General features: G+C 67.0%; 1 protein-coding gene across 3 annotated transcripts in view; it reads right to left on the bottom strand.

The window, feature by feature from the left end:
* COL5A1 (collagen type V alpha 1 chain) overlaps window positions 1-12,234 on the bottom strand; it is a 161,559-nt gene that overhangs the window by 40,401 nt on the left and 108,924 nt on the right. For all 3 annotated transcript variants that reach the window (XM_066255728.1, XM_066255727.1, XM_066255726.1), the window contains exons 33-37: window positions 9,538-9,582; window positions 9,373-9,426; window positions 7,233-7,277; window positions 6,762-6,815; window positions 3-56 (exon numbers count right to left, since the gene is read on the bottom strand). In XM_066255728.1, the coding sequence (XP_066111825.1) occupies window positions 3-56; window positions 6,762-6,815; window positions 7,233-7,277; window positions 9,373-9,426; window positions 9,538-9,582 (252 nt within the window). The remainder of the gene's footprint in view (window positions 1-2; window positions 57-6,761; window positions 6,816-7,232; window positions 7,278-9,372; window positions 9,427-9,537; window positions 9,583-12,234) is intronic.

Genomic DNA, 12,234 nt, shown 5'->3' on the forward strand with positions numbered 1-12,234 from the left:
ACGGTCTCGCCTCGCTGTCCAGGGTGTCCCGGGAGCCCGTCCTTGCCTGGGGGGCCCTGAGAAGGGAGCACAAAGGAAGGAAAAGTTTCACTTGCTCTGAGACGCACGCGTGTCCTTGGGGTCAACCCTCAGACGTCGGGCACCTCGGCCGCCGTTCCGTTTCTAAGGCGACAGAGGGCCGCGTCGTCTCCTGGAACCCCTGCGGCCACCTGAGGGCCACACCGCCGTTACCCTCGTCCCCTAAGGGGGAGAAACTGAGGCAGGGAGCCGTTGTCAGCACCCTGCGGTCCAGCCAGCCGGGCCCCCAGGCCTGTCTGAGTCAGAAGTCAGCCGCTTCCTAACCACGGCCTTCTGGGGCGCCCCGCTGGGCAAAACTTCCTCCTCATCAGACGCTTTTTCCTTCCCGAGGGGCCTCAGGGGAATACACTGTATCTGCTGTGAGTGGGGGCCTGTGCCCACCCCAAAGGGACAAGAGGCAGCCCTCACCCCTGGGACCTCTGAACGAGATCTCATTTAGAAATAGGGTGTTTGCTCATGTCATCAAGACGAGGACGTCCAAGAGTGGGGTGGGCCCTACAACCAGTGACTGGGAGCCGTATAAAAAGATGGAGAGATAGGCGAGGCCGTGGGCAGATGAAGACAGACGTCAGGGCAGTGTACCTCCAAGCCCCAAGGGCAGCCAGCACCACCAGAGCCAGGCCAAGGCTATGGGACAGAGTGCCCCCAGAGCCTCAGAGGGAACCAGCCCTGCCCAGGGCTATGGGACAGAGTGCCCCCAGAGCCTCAGAGGGAACCAGCCCTGCCCAGGGCTATGGGACAGAGTGCCCCCAGAGCCTCAGAGGGAACCAGCCCTGCCCAGGGCTATGGGACAGAGTGCCCCCAGAGCCTCAGAGGGAACCAGCCCTGCCCAGGGCTATGGGACAGAGTGCCCCCAGAGCCTCAGAGGGAACCAGCCTTGCCCACACCAGGATTCTGGACTTCCGGCTGCCAGGCTGCCAGAGAATACACCTTTCTTTGTAACGGCAGCCCTAGGGTCCTAACTCGGAGACCAACCAGAAAACTCGGTCTGAAGGAGAAAAGAAGGGGTCCGTGCTTCCCAAAGCGACCCTGCCCGGCACCGGAGATGGACGCAGCTGCCACTGCCCATGAGCGGCCCGGCCGAGGGGGCTCGGTCCCGTCCCACTGACCCACACCGCCTGCCGTAAGGGGGCTCGGTCCAGTCCCACTGACCCACACCGCCCGCCGTAAGGGGGCTCGGTCCAGTCCCACTGACCCACACCGCCTGCCGTAAGGGGGCTCGGTCCCGTCCCACTGACCCACACCGCCTGCCGTAAGGGGCTCGGTCCCGTCCCACTGACCCACACCGCCCGCCGTAAGGGGGCTCGGTCCAGTCCCACTGACCCACACCGCCTGGCGTAAGGAGGCTCGGTCCCGTCCCACTGACCCACACCGCCTGCCGTAAGGGGGCTCGGTCCAGTCCCACTGACCCACACCGCCTGCCGTAAGGGGGCTCGGTCCAGTCCCACTGACCCACACCATCTGCCGTAAGGGGGCTCGGTCCCGTCCCACTGACCCACACCGCCTGGCGTAAGGGGGCTCGGTCCCGTCCCACTGACCCACACCGCCCGGCGTAAGGGGGCTCGGTCCCGTCCCACTGACCCACACCGCCCGCCGTAAGGGGGCTCGGTCCCGTCCCACTGACCCACACCGCCCGCCGTAAGGGGGCTCGGTCCCGTCCCACTGACCCACACCGCCCGCCGTAAGGGGGCTCGGTCCCGTCCCACTGACCCACACCGCCCGCCGTAAGGGGGCTCGGTCCCGTCCCACTGACCCACACCGCCTGCCATAAGGGGGCTCGGTCCCGTCCCACTGACCCACACCGCCCGCCGTAAGGGGGCTCGGTCCCGTCCCACTGACCCACACCGCCCACCGTAAGGGGGCTCGGTCCAGTCCCACTGACCCACACCGCCCACCGTAAGGGGGCTCGGTCCAGGCTCGGTCCCGTCCCACTGACCCACACCGCCCGCCGTAAGGGGGCTCGGTCCAGGCTCGGTCCCGTCCCACTGACCCACACCGCCCACCGTAAGGGGGCTCGGTCCCGTCCCACTGACCCACACCGCCTGCCATAAGGGGGCTCGGTCCCGTCCCACTGACCCACACCGCCCGCCGTAAGGAGGCTCGGTCCCGTCCCACTGACCCACACCGCCCGCCGTAAGGAGGCTCGGTCCAGTCCCACTGACCCACACCGCCCGCCGTAAGGGGGCTCGGTCCCGTCCCACTGACCCACACCGCCCGCCGTAAGGGGGCTCGGTCCCGTCCCACTGACCCACACCGCCCGCCGTAAGGGGGCTCGGTCCCGTCCCACTGACCCACACCGCCCGCCGTAAGGGGGCTCGGTCCCGTCCCACTGACCCACACCGCCCGCCGTAAGGGGGCTCGGTCCCGTCCCACTGACCCACACCGCCCGCCGTAAGGAGGCTCGGTCCCGTCCCACTGACCCACACCGCCCGCCGTAAGGGGGCTCGGTCCCGTCCCACTGACCCACACCGCCTGCTGTAAGGGGGCTCGGTCCAGTCCCACTGACCCACACCGCCCCCCGTAAGGGGGCTCGGTCCAGTCCCACTGACCCACACCGCCCGCCGTAAGGGGGCTCGGTCCAGTCCCACTGACCCACACCGCCCGCCGTAAGGGGGCTCGGTCCAGTCCCACTGACCCACACCGCCCACCGTAAGGGGGCTCGGTCCAGTCCCACTGACCCACACCGCCCACCGTAAGGGGGCTCGGTCCAGTCTCGGTCCCGACCCACTGACCCACACCGCCCGCCGTAAGGGGGCTCGGTCCAGTCCCACTGACCCACACCGCCCGCCGTAAGGGGGCTCGGTCCAGTCCCACTGACCCACACCGCCCGCCGTAAGGAGGCTCGGTCCCGTCCCACTGACCCACACCGCCCGCCGTAAGGGGGCTCGGTCCCGTCCCACTGACCCACACCGCCCGCCGTAAGGGGGCTCGGTCCCGTCCCACTGACCCACACCGCCCGCCGTAAGGGGGCTCGGTCCCGTCCCACTGACCCACACCGCCCGCCGTAAGGGGGCTCGGTCCCGTCCCACTGACCCACACCGCCCGCCGTAAGGGGGCTCGGTCCAGTCCCACTGACCCACACCGCCCGCCGTAAGGGGGCTCGGTCCAGTCCCACTGACCCACACCGCCCGCCGTAAGGGGGCTCGGTCCAGTCCCACTGACCCACACCGCCCGCCGTAAGGGGGCTCGGTCCAGTCCCACTGACCCACACCGCCCACCGTAAGGGGGCTCGGTCCAGTCCCACTGACCCACACCGCCCACCGTAAGGGGGCTCGGTCCAGGCTCGGTCCCGTCCCACTGACCCACACCGCCCGCCGTAAGGGGGCTCGGTCCCGTCCCACTGACCCACACCGCCCGCCGTAAGGGGGCTCGGTCCAGTCCCACTGACCCACACCGCCCGCCGTAAGGGGGCTCGGTCCCGTCCCACTGACCCACACCGCCCGCCGTAAGGGGGCTCGGTCCAGTCCCACTGACCCACACCGCCCGCCGTAAGGGGGCTCGGTCCAGTCCCACTGACCCACACCGCCCACCGTAAGGGGGGCTCGGTCCAGGCTCGGTCCCGTCCCACTGACCCACACCGCCCGCCGTAAGGGGGCTCGGTCCCGTCCCACTGACCCACACCGCCCGCCATAAGGGGGCTCGGTCCCGTCCCACTGACCCACACCGCCCGCCGTAAGGGGGCTCGGTCCCGTCCCACTGACCCACACCGCCTGCCGTAAGGAGGCTCGGTCCCGTCCCACTGACCCACACCGCCTGCCGTAAGGGGCTCGGTCCAGTCCCACTGACCCACACCGCCCGCCGTAAGGGGGCTCGGTCCCGTCCCACTGACCCACACCGCCTGCCGTAAGGGGGCTCAGTCCCGTCCCACTGACCCACACCGCCCGCCGTAAGGGGGCTCGGTCCAGTCCCACTGACCCACACCGCCCGCCGTAAGGGGGCTCGGTCCCGTCCCACTGACCCACACCGCCCGCCGTAAGGGGGCTCGGTCCAGTCCCACTGACCCACACCGCCCGCCGTAAGGGGGCTCGGTCCAGTCCCACTGACCCACACCGCCCGCCGTAAGGGGGCTCGGTCCCAGTCCCACTGACCCACACCGCCCACCGTAAGGGGGCTCGGTCCAGTCCCACTGACCCACACCGCCCACCGTAAGGGGGCTCGGTCCAGGCTCGGTCCCGTCCCACTGACCCACACCGCCCGCCGTAAGGGGGCTCGGTCCAGTCCCACTGACCCACACCGCCCGCCGTAAGGGGGCTCGGTCCCGTCCCACTGACCCACACCGCCCGCCGTAAGGGGGCTCGGTCCCAGTCCCACTGACCCACACCGCCCGCCGTAAGGGGGCTCGGTCCCGTCCCACTGACCCACACCGCCCGCCGTAAGGGGGCTCGGTCCCGTCCCACTGACCCACACCGCCCGCCGTAAGGGGGCTCGGTCCCGTCCCACTGACCCACACCGCCCGCCGTAAGGGGGCTCGGTCCCGTCCCACTGACCCACACCGCCCGCCGTAAGGGGGCTCGGTCCCGTCCCACTGACCCACACCGCCCGCCGTAAGGGGGCTCGGTCCAGTCCCACTGACCCACACCGCCCGCCGTAAGGGGGCTCGGTCCAGTCCCACTGACCCACACCGCCCGCCGTAAGGGGGCTCGGTCCAGTCCCACTGACCCACACCGCCCGCCGTAAGGAGGCTCGGTCCAGTCCCACTGACCCACACCGCCCGCCGTAAGGGGGCTCGGTCCAGTCCCACTGACCCACACCGCCCGCCGTAAGGGGGCTCGGTCCCGTCCCACTGACCCACACCGCCCGCCGTAAGGGGGCTCGGTCCCGTCCCACTGACCCACACCGCCCGCCGTAAGGGGGCTCGGTCCAGTCCCACTGACCCACACCGCCCACCGTAAGGGGGCTCGGTCCCGTCCCACTGACCCACACCGCCCGCCGTAAGGGGGCTCGGTCCCGTCCCACTGACCCACACCGCCCGCCGTAAGGGGGCTCGGTCCCGTCCCACTGACCCACACCGCCCGCCGTAAGGGGGCTCGGTCCCGTCCCACTGACCCACACCGCCCTGCCGTAAGGGGGCTCGGTCCAGTCCCACTGACCCACACCGCCCTGCCGTAAGGGGGCTCGGTCCAGTCCCACTGACCCACACCGCCCGCCGTAAGGGGGCTCGGTCCAGTCCCACTGACCCACACGCCCGCCGTAAGGGGGCTCGGTCCAGTCCCACTGACCCACACCGCCTGCCGTAAGGGGCTCGGTCCAGTCCCACTGACCCACACCGCCCGCCGTAAGGGGGCTCGGTCCCGTCCCACTGACCCACACCGCCCGCCGTAAGGGGGCTCGGTCCAGTCCCACTGACCCACACCGCCCGCCGTAAGGGGGCTCGGTCCAGTCCCACTGACCCACACCGCCCGCCGTAAGGGGGCTCGGTCCAGTCCCACTGACCCACACCGCCCGCCGTAAGGGGGCTCGGTCCAGTCCCACTGACCCACACCGCCCGCCGTAAGGGGGCTCGGTCCCGTCCCACTGACCCACACCGCCCGCCGTAAGGGGGCTCGGTCCCGTCCCACTGACCCACACCGCCCGCCGTAAGGGGGCTCGGTCCAGTCCCACTGACCCACACCGCCCGCCGTAAGGGGGCTCGGTCCAGTCCCACTGACCCACCCCGCCCGCCGTAAGGGGGCTCGGTCCAGTCCCACTGACCCACACCGCCCGCCGTAAGGGGGCTCGGTCCAGTCCCACTGACCCACACCACCTGCCGTAAGGGGGCTCGGGGGCTCGGTCCAGTCCCACTGACCCACACCACCTGCCGTAAGGGGGCTCGGTCCAGGCTCGGTCCCGTCCCACTGACCCACACCGCCCGCCGTAAGGGGGCTCGGTCCAGTCCCACTGACCCACACCGCCCGCCGTAAGGGGGCTCGGTCCAGTCCCACTGACCCACACCGCCCGCCGTAAGGGGGCTCGGTCCAGTCCCACTGACCCACACCGCCCACCGTAAGGGGGCTCGGTCCAGGCTCGGTCCCGTCCCACTGACCCACACCGCCCACCGTAAGGGGGCTCGGTCCAGTCCCACTGACCCACACCGCCTGCCGTAAGGGGGCTCGGTCCCGTCCCACTGACCCACACCGCCTGCCGTAAGGGGGCTCGGTCCCGTCCCACTGACCCACACCGCCTGCCGTAAGGAGGCTCGGTCCCGTCCCACTGACCCACACCGCCTGCCGTAAGGGGCTCGGTCCAGTCCCACTGACCCACACCGCCCACCGTAAGGGGGCTCGGTCCAGTCCCACTGACCCACACCGCCCACCGTAAGGGAGTTCGGTCCAGTCCCACTGACCCACACCGCCCACCGTAAGGGGGCTCGGTCCCGTCCCACTGACCCACACCGCCCGCCGTAAGGGGGCTCAGTCCCGTCCCACTGACCCACACCGCCTGCCGTAAGGGGGCTCGGTCCAGTCCCACTGACCCACACCGCCCGCCGTAAGGGGGCTCGGTCCCGTCCCACTGACCCACACCGCCCGCCGTAAGGGGGCTCGGTCCCGTCCCACTGACCCACACCGCCTGCCGTAAGGGGGCTCAGTCCCGTCCCACTGACCCACACCGCCTGCCGTAAGGGGGCTGAGGGCCCCTGGGCGAGGCAAGTGTCTGCAGAAAGTCCCGATGACAGAGGCGCCACGCCAGGGAGATGGGCTACTTACAGGTGGGCCTTTGGGTCCAGGAAACCCCGTCGGTCCTTGGGGTCCGTTGGGTCCCTGGGGACAGAGAATGGCTGGTTTGAGGACAAATGTTTTGCCAGGGTGTGGGGTCGGCAGCACCCACCGGGTCTTCCTGAGTTCTTCTCGGGCACAGGCCCCAGTTCCTCGCCCTCCCCGGGGCCTCTGCTCCACGGATTCCAGCCCCCTCCCTCACCGGAGGTCCAGTCAGGGAACCGGGGGGCCAGGTCAGGGGGCGAGCTCTTCCGGGCAGCCTGGGGCTGGGGACCCAGTTTCCCAGCGTCCCAGCCACCCCCCAGCCCCAGGACCCAGGCCGGGTGGACCGGCGGTCATCCGAGAGGACACCTGACCCCCGGGGGGTGGCCCCTGCCGTCTCCTGCTAGACTTCGGGAAGACCCGCCCCTCAGTGCTGTCCCTCCCCCCGGCCCACCCCACAGGAAAGTGGTGGGCGCTCACCCGTTCACCTGGAGGGCCTGCAGGGCCATCGCCTCCGGAGTTGCCCTAGGGGACAGGGAGAGTGAGAAGAGCCTGCTGTGGTTATTGTTCCTGATGGGAGACTCCGGCCAGGACATCGGAACCTCAGCGTCACACTCGGCCTGGTGCCCCTCGGCCGGTCCCCCTTCTCAACACGGAGCAGGGCGCTAGGCACTGGTCGGTGGCTCCCAGAGGTCACCTGTCCCCACTCTACACACAGGATTGACCACAAGCGGCTAAAAACAGGGCTGTGACATCCCCCAGGCGGGGGTGGGGGTGTGGGGACAGCCTCCTGCTGTGGGACAAGGGCTGAGCTCCACCCGCTCCACTCCAGAACGGCAGCAAGACCCCGGAGGAGACAGGACACGGGGGTCTGTCTGTCTGTCTGTCTCAGGGCCCGGCAGCAAGATCCCGGAGGAGACAGGACGCGGGGGTCTGTCTGTCTGTCTGAGGGCCCGGCAGCAAAACCCAGGAGGAGACAGGACACGGGGGTCTGTCTGTCTGTCTCAGGGCCCGGCAGCAAGACCCCGGAGGAGACAGGACGCGGGGGGTCTGTCTGTCTGTCTGTCTCAGGGCCCGGCAGCAAGACCCCGGAGGAGACAGGACGCGGGGGTCTGTCTGTCTGTCTGTCTGTCTCAGGGCCCGGCAGCAAGATCCCGGAGGAGACAGGACGCGGGGGTCTGTCTGTCTGTCTCAGGGCCCGGCAGCAAGACCCCGGAGGAGACAGGACGCGGGGGTCTGTCTGTCTGTCTGTCTCAGGGCCCGGCAGCAAGACCCCGGAGGAGACAGGACGCGGGGGTCTGTCTGTCTGTCTGTCTCAGGGCCCGGCAGCAAAACCCCGGAGGAGACAGGACGCGGGGGTCTGTCTGTCTGTCTGTCTGTCTCAGGGCCCGGCAGCAAGACCCCGGAGGAGACAGGACGCGGGGGTCTGTCTGTCTGTCTGTCTGAGGGCCCGGCAGCAAAACCCCGGAGGAGACAGACGCGGGGGTCTGTCTGTCTGTCTGTCTCAAGCCCGGCAGCAAAACCCCGGAGGAGACAGGACACGGGGGTCTGTCTGTCTGTCTGTCTCAGGGCCCGGCAGCAAGACCCCGGAGGAGACAGGACGCGGGGGTCTGTCTGTCTGTCTGTCTCAGGGCCCGGCAGCAAGACCCCGGAGGAGACAGGACGCGGGGGTCTGTCTGTCTGTCTGTCTGTCTCAGGGCCCGGCAGCAAGACCCCGGAGGAGACAGGACGCGGGGGTCTGTCTATCTGTCTCAGGGCCCGGCAGCAAGACCCCGGAGGAGACAGGACGCGGGGGTCTGTCTGTCTGTCTGTCTGTCTCAGGGCCCGGCAGCAAGACCCCGGAGGAGACAGGACGCGGGGGTCTGTCTGTCTGTCTGTCTCAGGGCCCGCCCGACAGGCGACTGCAGCTGCTCGGTGAGGTCAGCAGCTCTCCTGGGTTTACAGCTTATCACGGATGGACGGACGCACTGCAGCCTCCCAGGGGCTGGGTCCAGCTACGGAAGGGCATGCCTGGTCTGCACCCCGGCCAAACGGGAGGCCCATCTCCTCGGAGACGGAATGTGTCTGGGTACTGCGTCCAGGCCAGGCCAGAGGGGCCGTCTGGCTGAGGTCACTTACAGCCTGACAACTGGAGGTGGTGTCCACGCCCCTCCGCAGGGGAGGGTAGAGACGGCTCAGACTCTCGCCCGCGGCCAAGAGAACTCCTTACAGTTCTGGCCCAGATCGCTCTGCAGCTTTGAAACCTCTTTCCAAGTAAAGAACTGAGTCTCCCCCCCACCCCACCCCACCCCCACCCCCCAGAGCCGGATGGGGCATCTGTCCGCAGCCCAGCTGAGCCTGGCCGCCTAGGGCCCTGGGGCTACAACACCGGGTGGCCCTGTCCTCTCCTTGCCTGGCCACGGCCACACGATTCCATCTGACCTAACTCATCCACAGGCTGTGGGAGGTGACCAGCTCCTCAAATATTCCCGGGAAAACTTCCCTCTGCCTTTTGTTTCACATGAAAAGGGCGCTGCCCCCCCCCCCCAGTGGGAAGCATCACCACCCCCCCCCGCCGGGGGAAGCATCACCACCCGGCGCCCCCACCCCCACCCCCTGCAGCAGGAGACGGGAAGCATACCTTGGGGCCAGGCTTTCCAGTGATGCCCCGAGGTCCTCTTTCGCCCCGCGGACCCTGGACAGATGGTGGGAGAGAACAAAAACGTCAGCTCAAACTCAGGACCACCTTCCCCGGCCTCCGGCCGCCCCCCACTTCTGGTACACCCTCGACCCAAAGGGTGGTTACCGTCGGGCCTCGTTGCCCCCGTGGTCCGGGCTTCCCAGGTGTGCCCTAGAATCAGAAGAGGAGGAGGTAGCTCAGCCACTGGCCTGTCCACTGCCTGGGCGGTGGCCACTCTCTGGTTTATGGAGCGAGGGCCCCGAATCACAACGAACGCAGGAAAGACCCCTCCTGTAAACGCCCGGTGGCCGAGTCAGGCAGGTCCACGCTGGATTCGGGAAGACGGCACAGGAACCGCAGAGCCGGAAACCGTCATGGCCATTCCCGGTTTATCGGAGGCTCGGAGAGGAGCCAGCGAAGAAACAAAAGACTAATCGTGCCAAGTACTTGCAGCCCGGAGACCAGCGAGCAACCCTAACACCACTGTCTCCCCACACACCTCCTCTCTGCTCCCACCGAGACCTCCACGGAGGAGATTCCACTGCACCTCCAGTGCACAGGGCTCCATGTCCCGCACACACACACCGCTGTCTCCCCACACACCTCCTCTCTGCTCCCACCGAGACTTCCACGGAGGAGATTCCACTGCACCTCCAGCACGCAGGGCTCCCTGTCCCCACACATACCTGCTCTCTGTTCCCACCGAGACTTCCAAGGAGGATTCCACTGCACCTCCAGCGCACAGGGCTCCGTGTCCCCACACACACACCTCCTCTCTGTTCCCATCAAGACTTCCACGGAGGAGATTCCACTGCACCTCCAGCGCACAGGGCTCCATGTCCCCCCCACACACCTCCTCTCTGTTCCCACCGAGACTTCCACGGAAGAGGATTCCACTGCACCTCCAGCGCGCAGGGCTCCGTGTCCCGCACACACACCTCCTCTCTGCTCCCACCGAGACTTCCACGGAGGAGATTCCACTGCACCTCCAGCACGCAGGGCTCCGTGTCCCCACACACACCTCCTCTCTGTTCCCACCGAGACTTCCAAGGAGGATTCCACTGCACCTCCAGCACACAGGGCTCCGTGTCCCCACACACACCCTCTCTGTTCCCACCGAGACTTCCACGGAAGAGGATTCCACTGCACCTCCAGCGCGCAGGGCTCCCTGTCCCCCACACACAGCTCCTCTCTGTTCCCACCGAGACTTCCACGGAAGAGGATTCCACTGCACCTCCAGCACACAGGGCTCCGTGTCCTGCACACACAGCTCCTCTCTGTTCCCACCGAGACTTCCACGGAAGAGGATTCCACTGCACCTCCAGCACACAGGGCTCCGTGTCCTGCACACACACACCCTCTCTGTTCCCACCGAGACTTCCATGGAAGAGGATTCCACTGCACCTCCAGCGCGCAGGGCTCCCTGTCTCCCCACACACCTCCTCCTCTCTGTTCCCACCGAGACTTCCACGGAGGGGGATTCCACTGCACCTCTAGCACACAGGGCTCCGTGTCCCCACACACAGCTCCTCTCTGTTCCCACCGAGACTTCCAAGGAGGATTCCACTGCACCTCCAGCGCACAGGGCTCCGTGTCCCCCACACACAGCTCCTCTCTGTTCCCACCGAGACTTCCAAGGAGGATTCCACTGCACCTCCAGCGCACAGGGCTCCCTGTCCCCCACACACACCTCCTCTCTGTTCCCACTGAGACTTCCACGGAGGAGATTCCACTGCACCTCTAGCACACAGGGCTCCGTGTCCCCACACACAGCTCCTCTCTATTCCCACCGAGACTTCCAAGGAGGAGATTCCACTGCACCTCCAGCGCACAGGGCTCCCTGTCCCGCACACACACCTCCTCTCTGCTCCCACCGAGACTTCCACGGAGGCGATTCCACTGCACCTCCAGCGCACAGGGCTCCCTGTCCCCCACACACACAGCTCCTCTCTATTCCCACCGAGACTTCCAAGGAGGAGATTCCACTGCACCTCCAGCGCACAGGGCTCCCTGTCCCCCACACACACCTCCTCTCTGTTACTACCGAGACTTTCAAGGAGGATTCCACTGCACCTCCAGCACACAGGGCTCCCTGTCCCCCACACACACAGCTCCTCTCTGTTCCCACCGAGACTTCCAAGGAGGATTCCACTGCACCTCCAGCGCACAGGGCTCCCTGTCCTGCACACACACCACTCGCCAAGATCCAATTTTCTCCCCGGGGTCTGATGGATGCTTACCGCAGCTGTTGTCTGCCCTCCCCCCTCTCTTTTCGTCTCTCTCTCTCTCTCTCTCTCCAGGGGTGGCGAATCATGATATTAAGGGAAGAGAAGAGGGTCAACCCCATCATACATATTTACCCGGGCTCCCGTGAACCATATTAGCCATTACATTTTCAACAGGGTCTGCAGACCAGCAAATGTGCAATTTAATACATAAATCCTTCTCTATGGGGGGGAGGTCATTTGCGGCTCCCCCTAATGGAAGTGAGGCTCGTGTTTCTCTCTCTCTCCTCGGTGATGGGTTTCCCTTTTCTGAATGGCAGAAACAGCAGCGCTGTTTCTTTTTCTTTTCCCCTGAAGCAACAATGTCAAGGCTGGTAAGTGCAGCAGCTGAAGTCAGGACTGAACAGCCCCCATGCCCACCTCCCCCACCTTCCTTGCACGGGCTCCAGAACAGAATCAAGCTGCTCCCTCCGCCCCATTTTGCAACAAATTGACTAAAACTGTGCGGATGAGGTCACTGTTTGTGTGTGTGTGGCTGTTGAACAGCGTGCTCTGGTTTCGCCAGCTTTGGTTATACTGCACGAGGTCCTCCAGATTC

Source organism: Saccopteryx bilineata, chromosome 2, assembly GCF_036850765.1.
Source record: "Saccopteryx bilineata isolate mSacBil1 chromosome 2, mSacBil1_pri_phased_curated, whole genome shotgun sequence".
NCBI lineage: Eukaryota > Metazoa > Chordata > Mammalia > Chiroptera > Emballonuridae > Saccopteryx > Saccopteryx bilineata.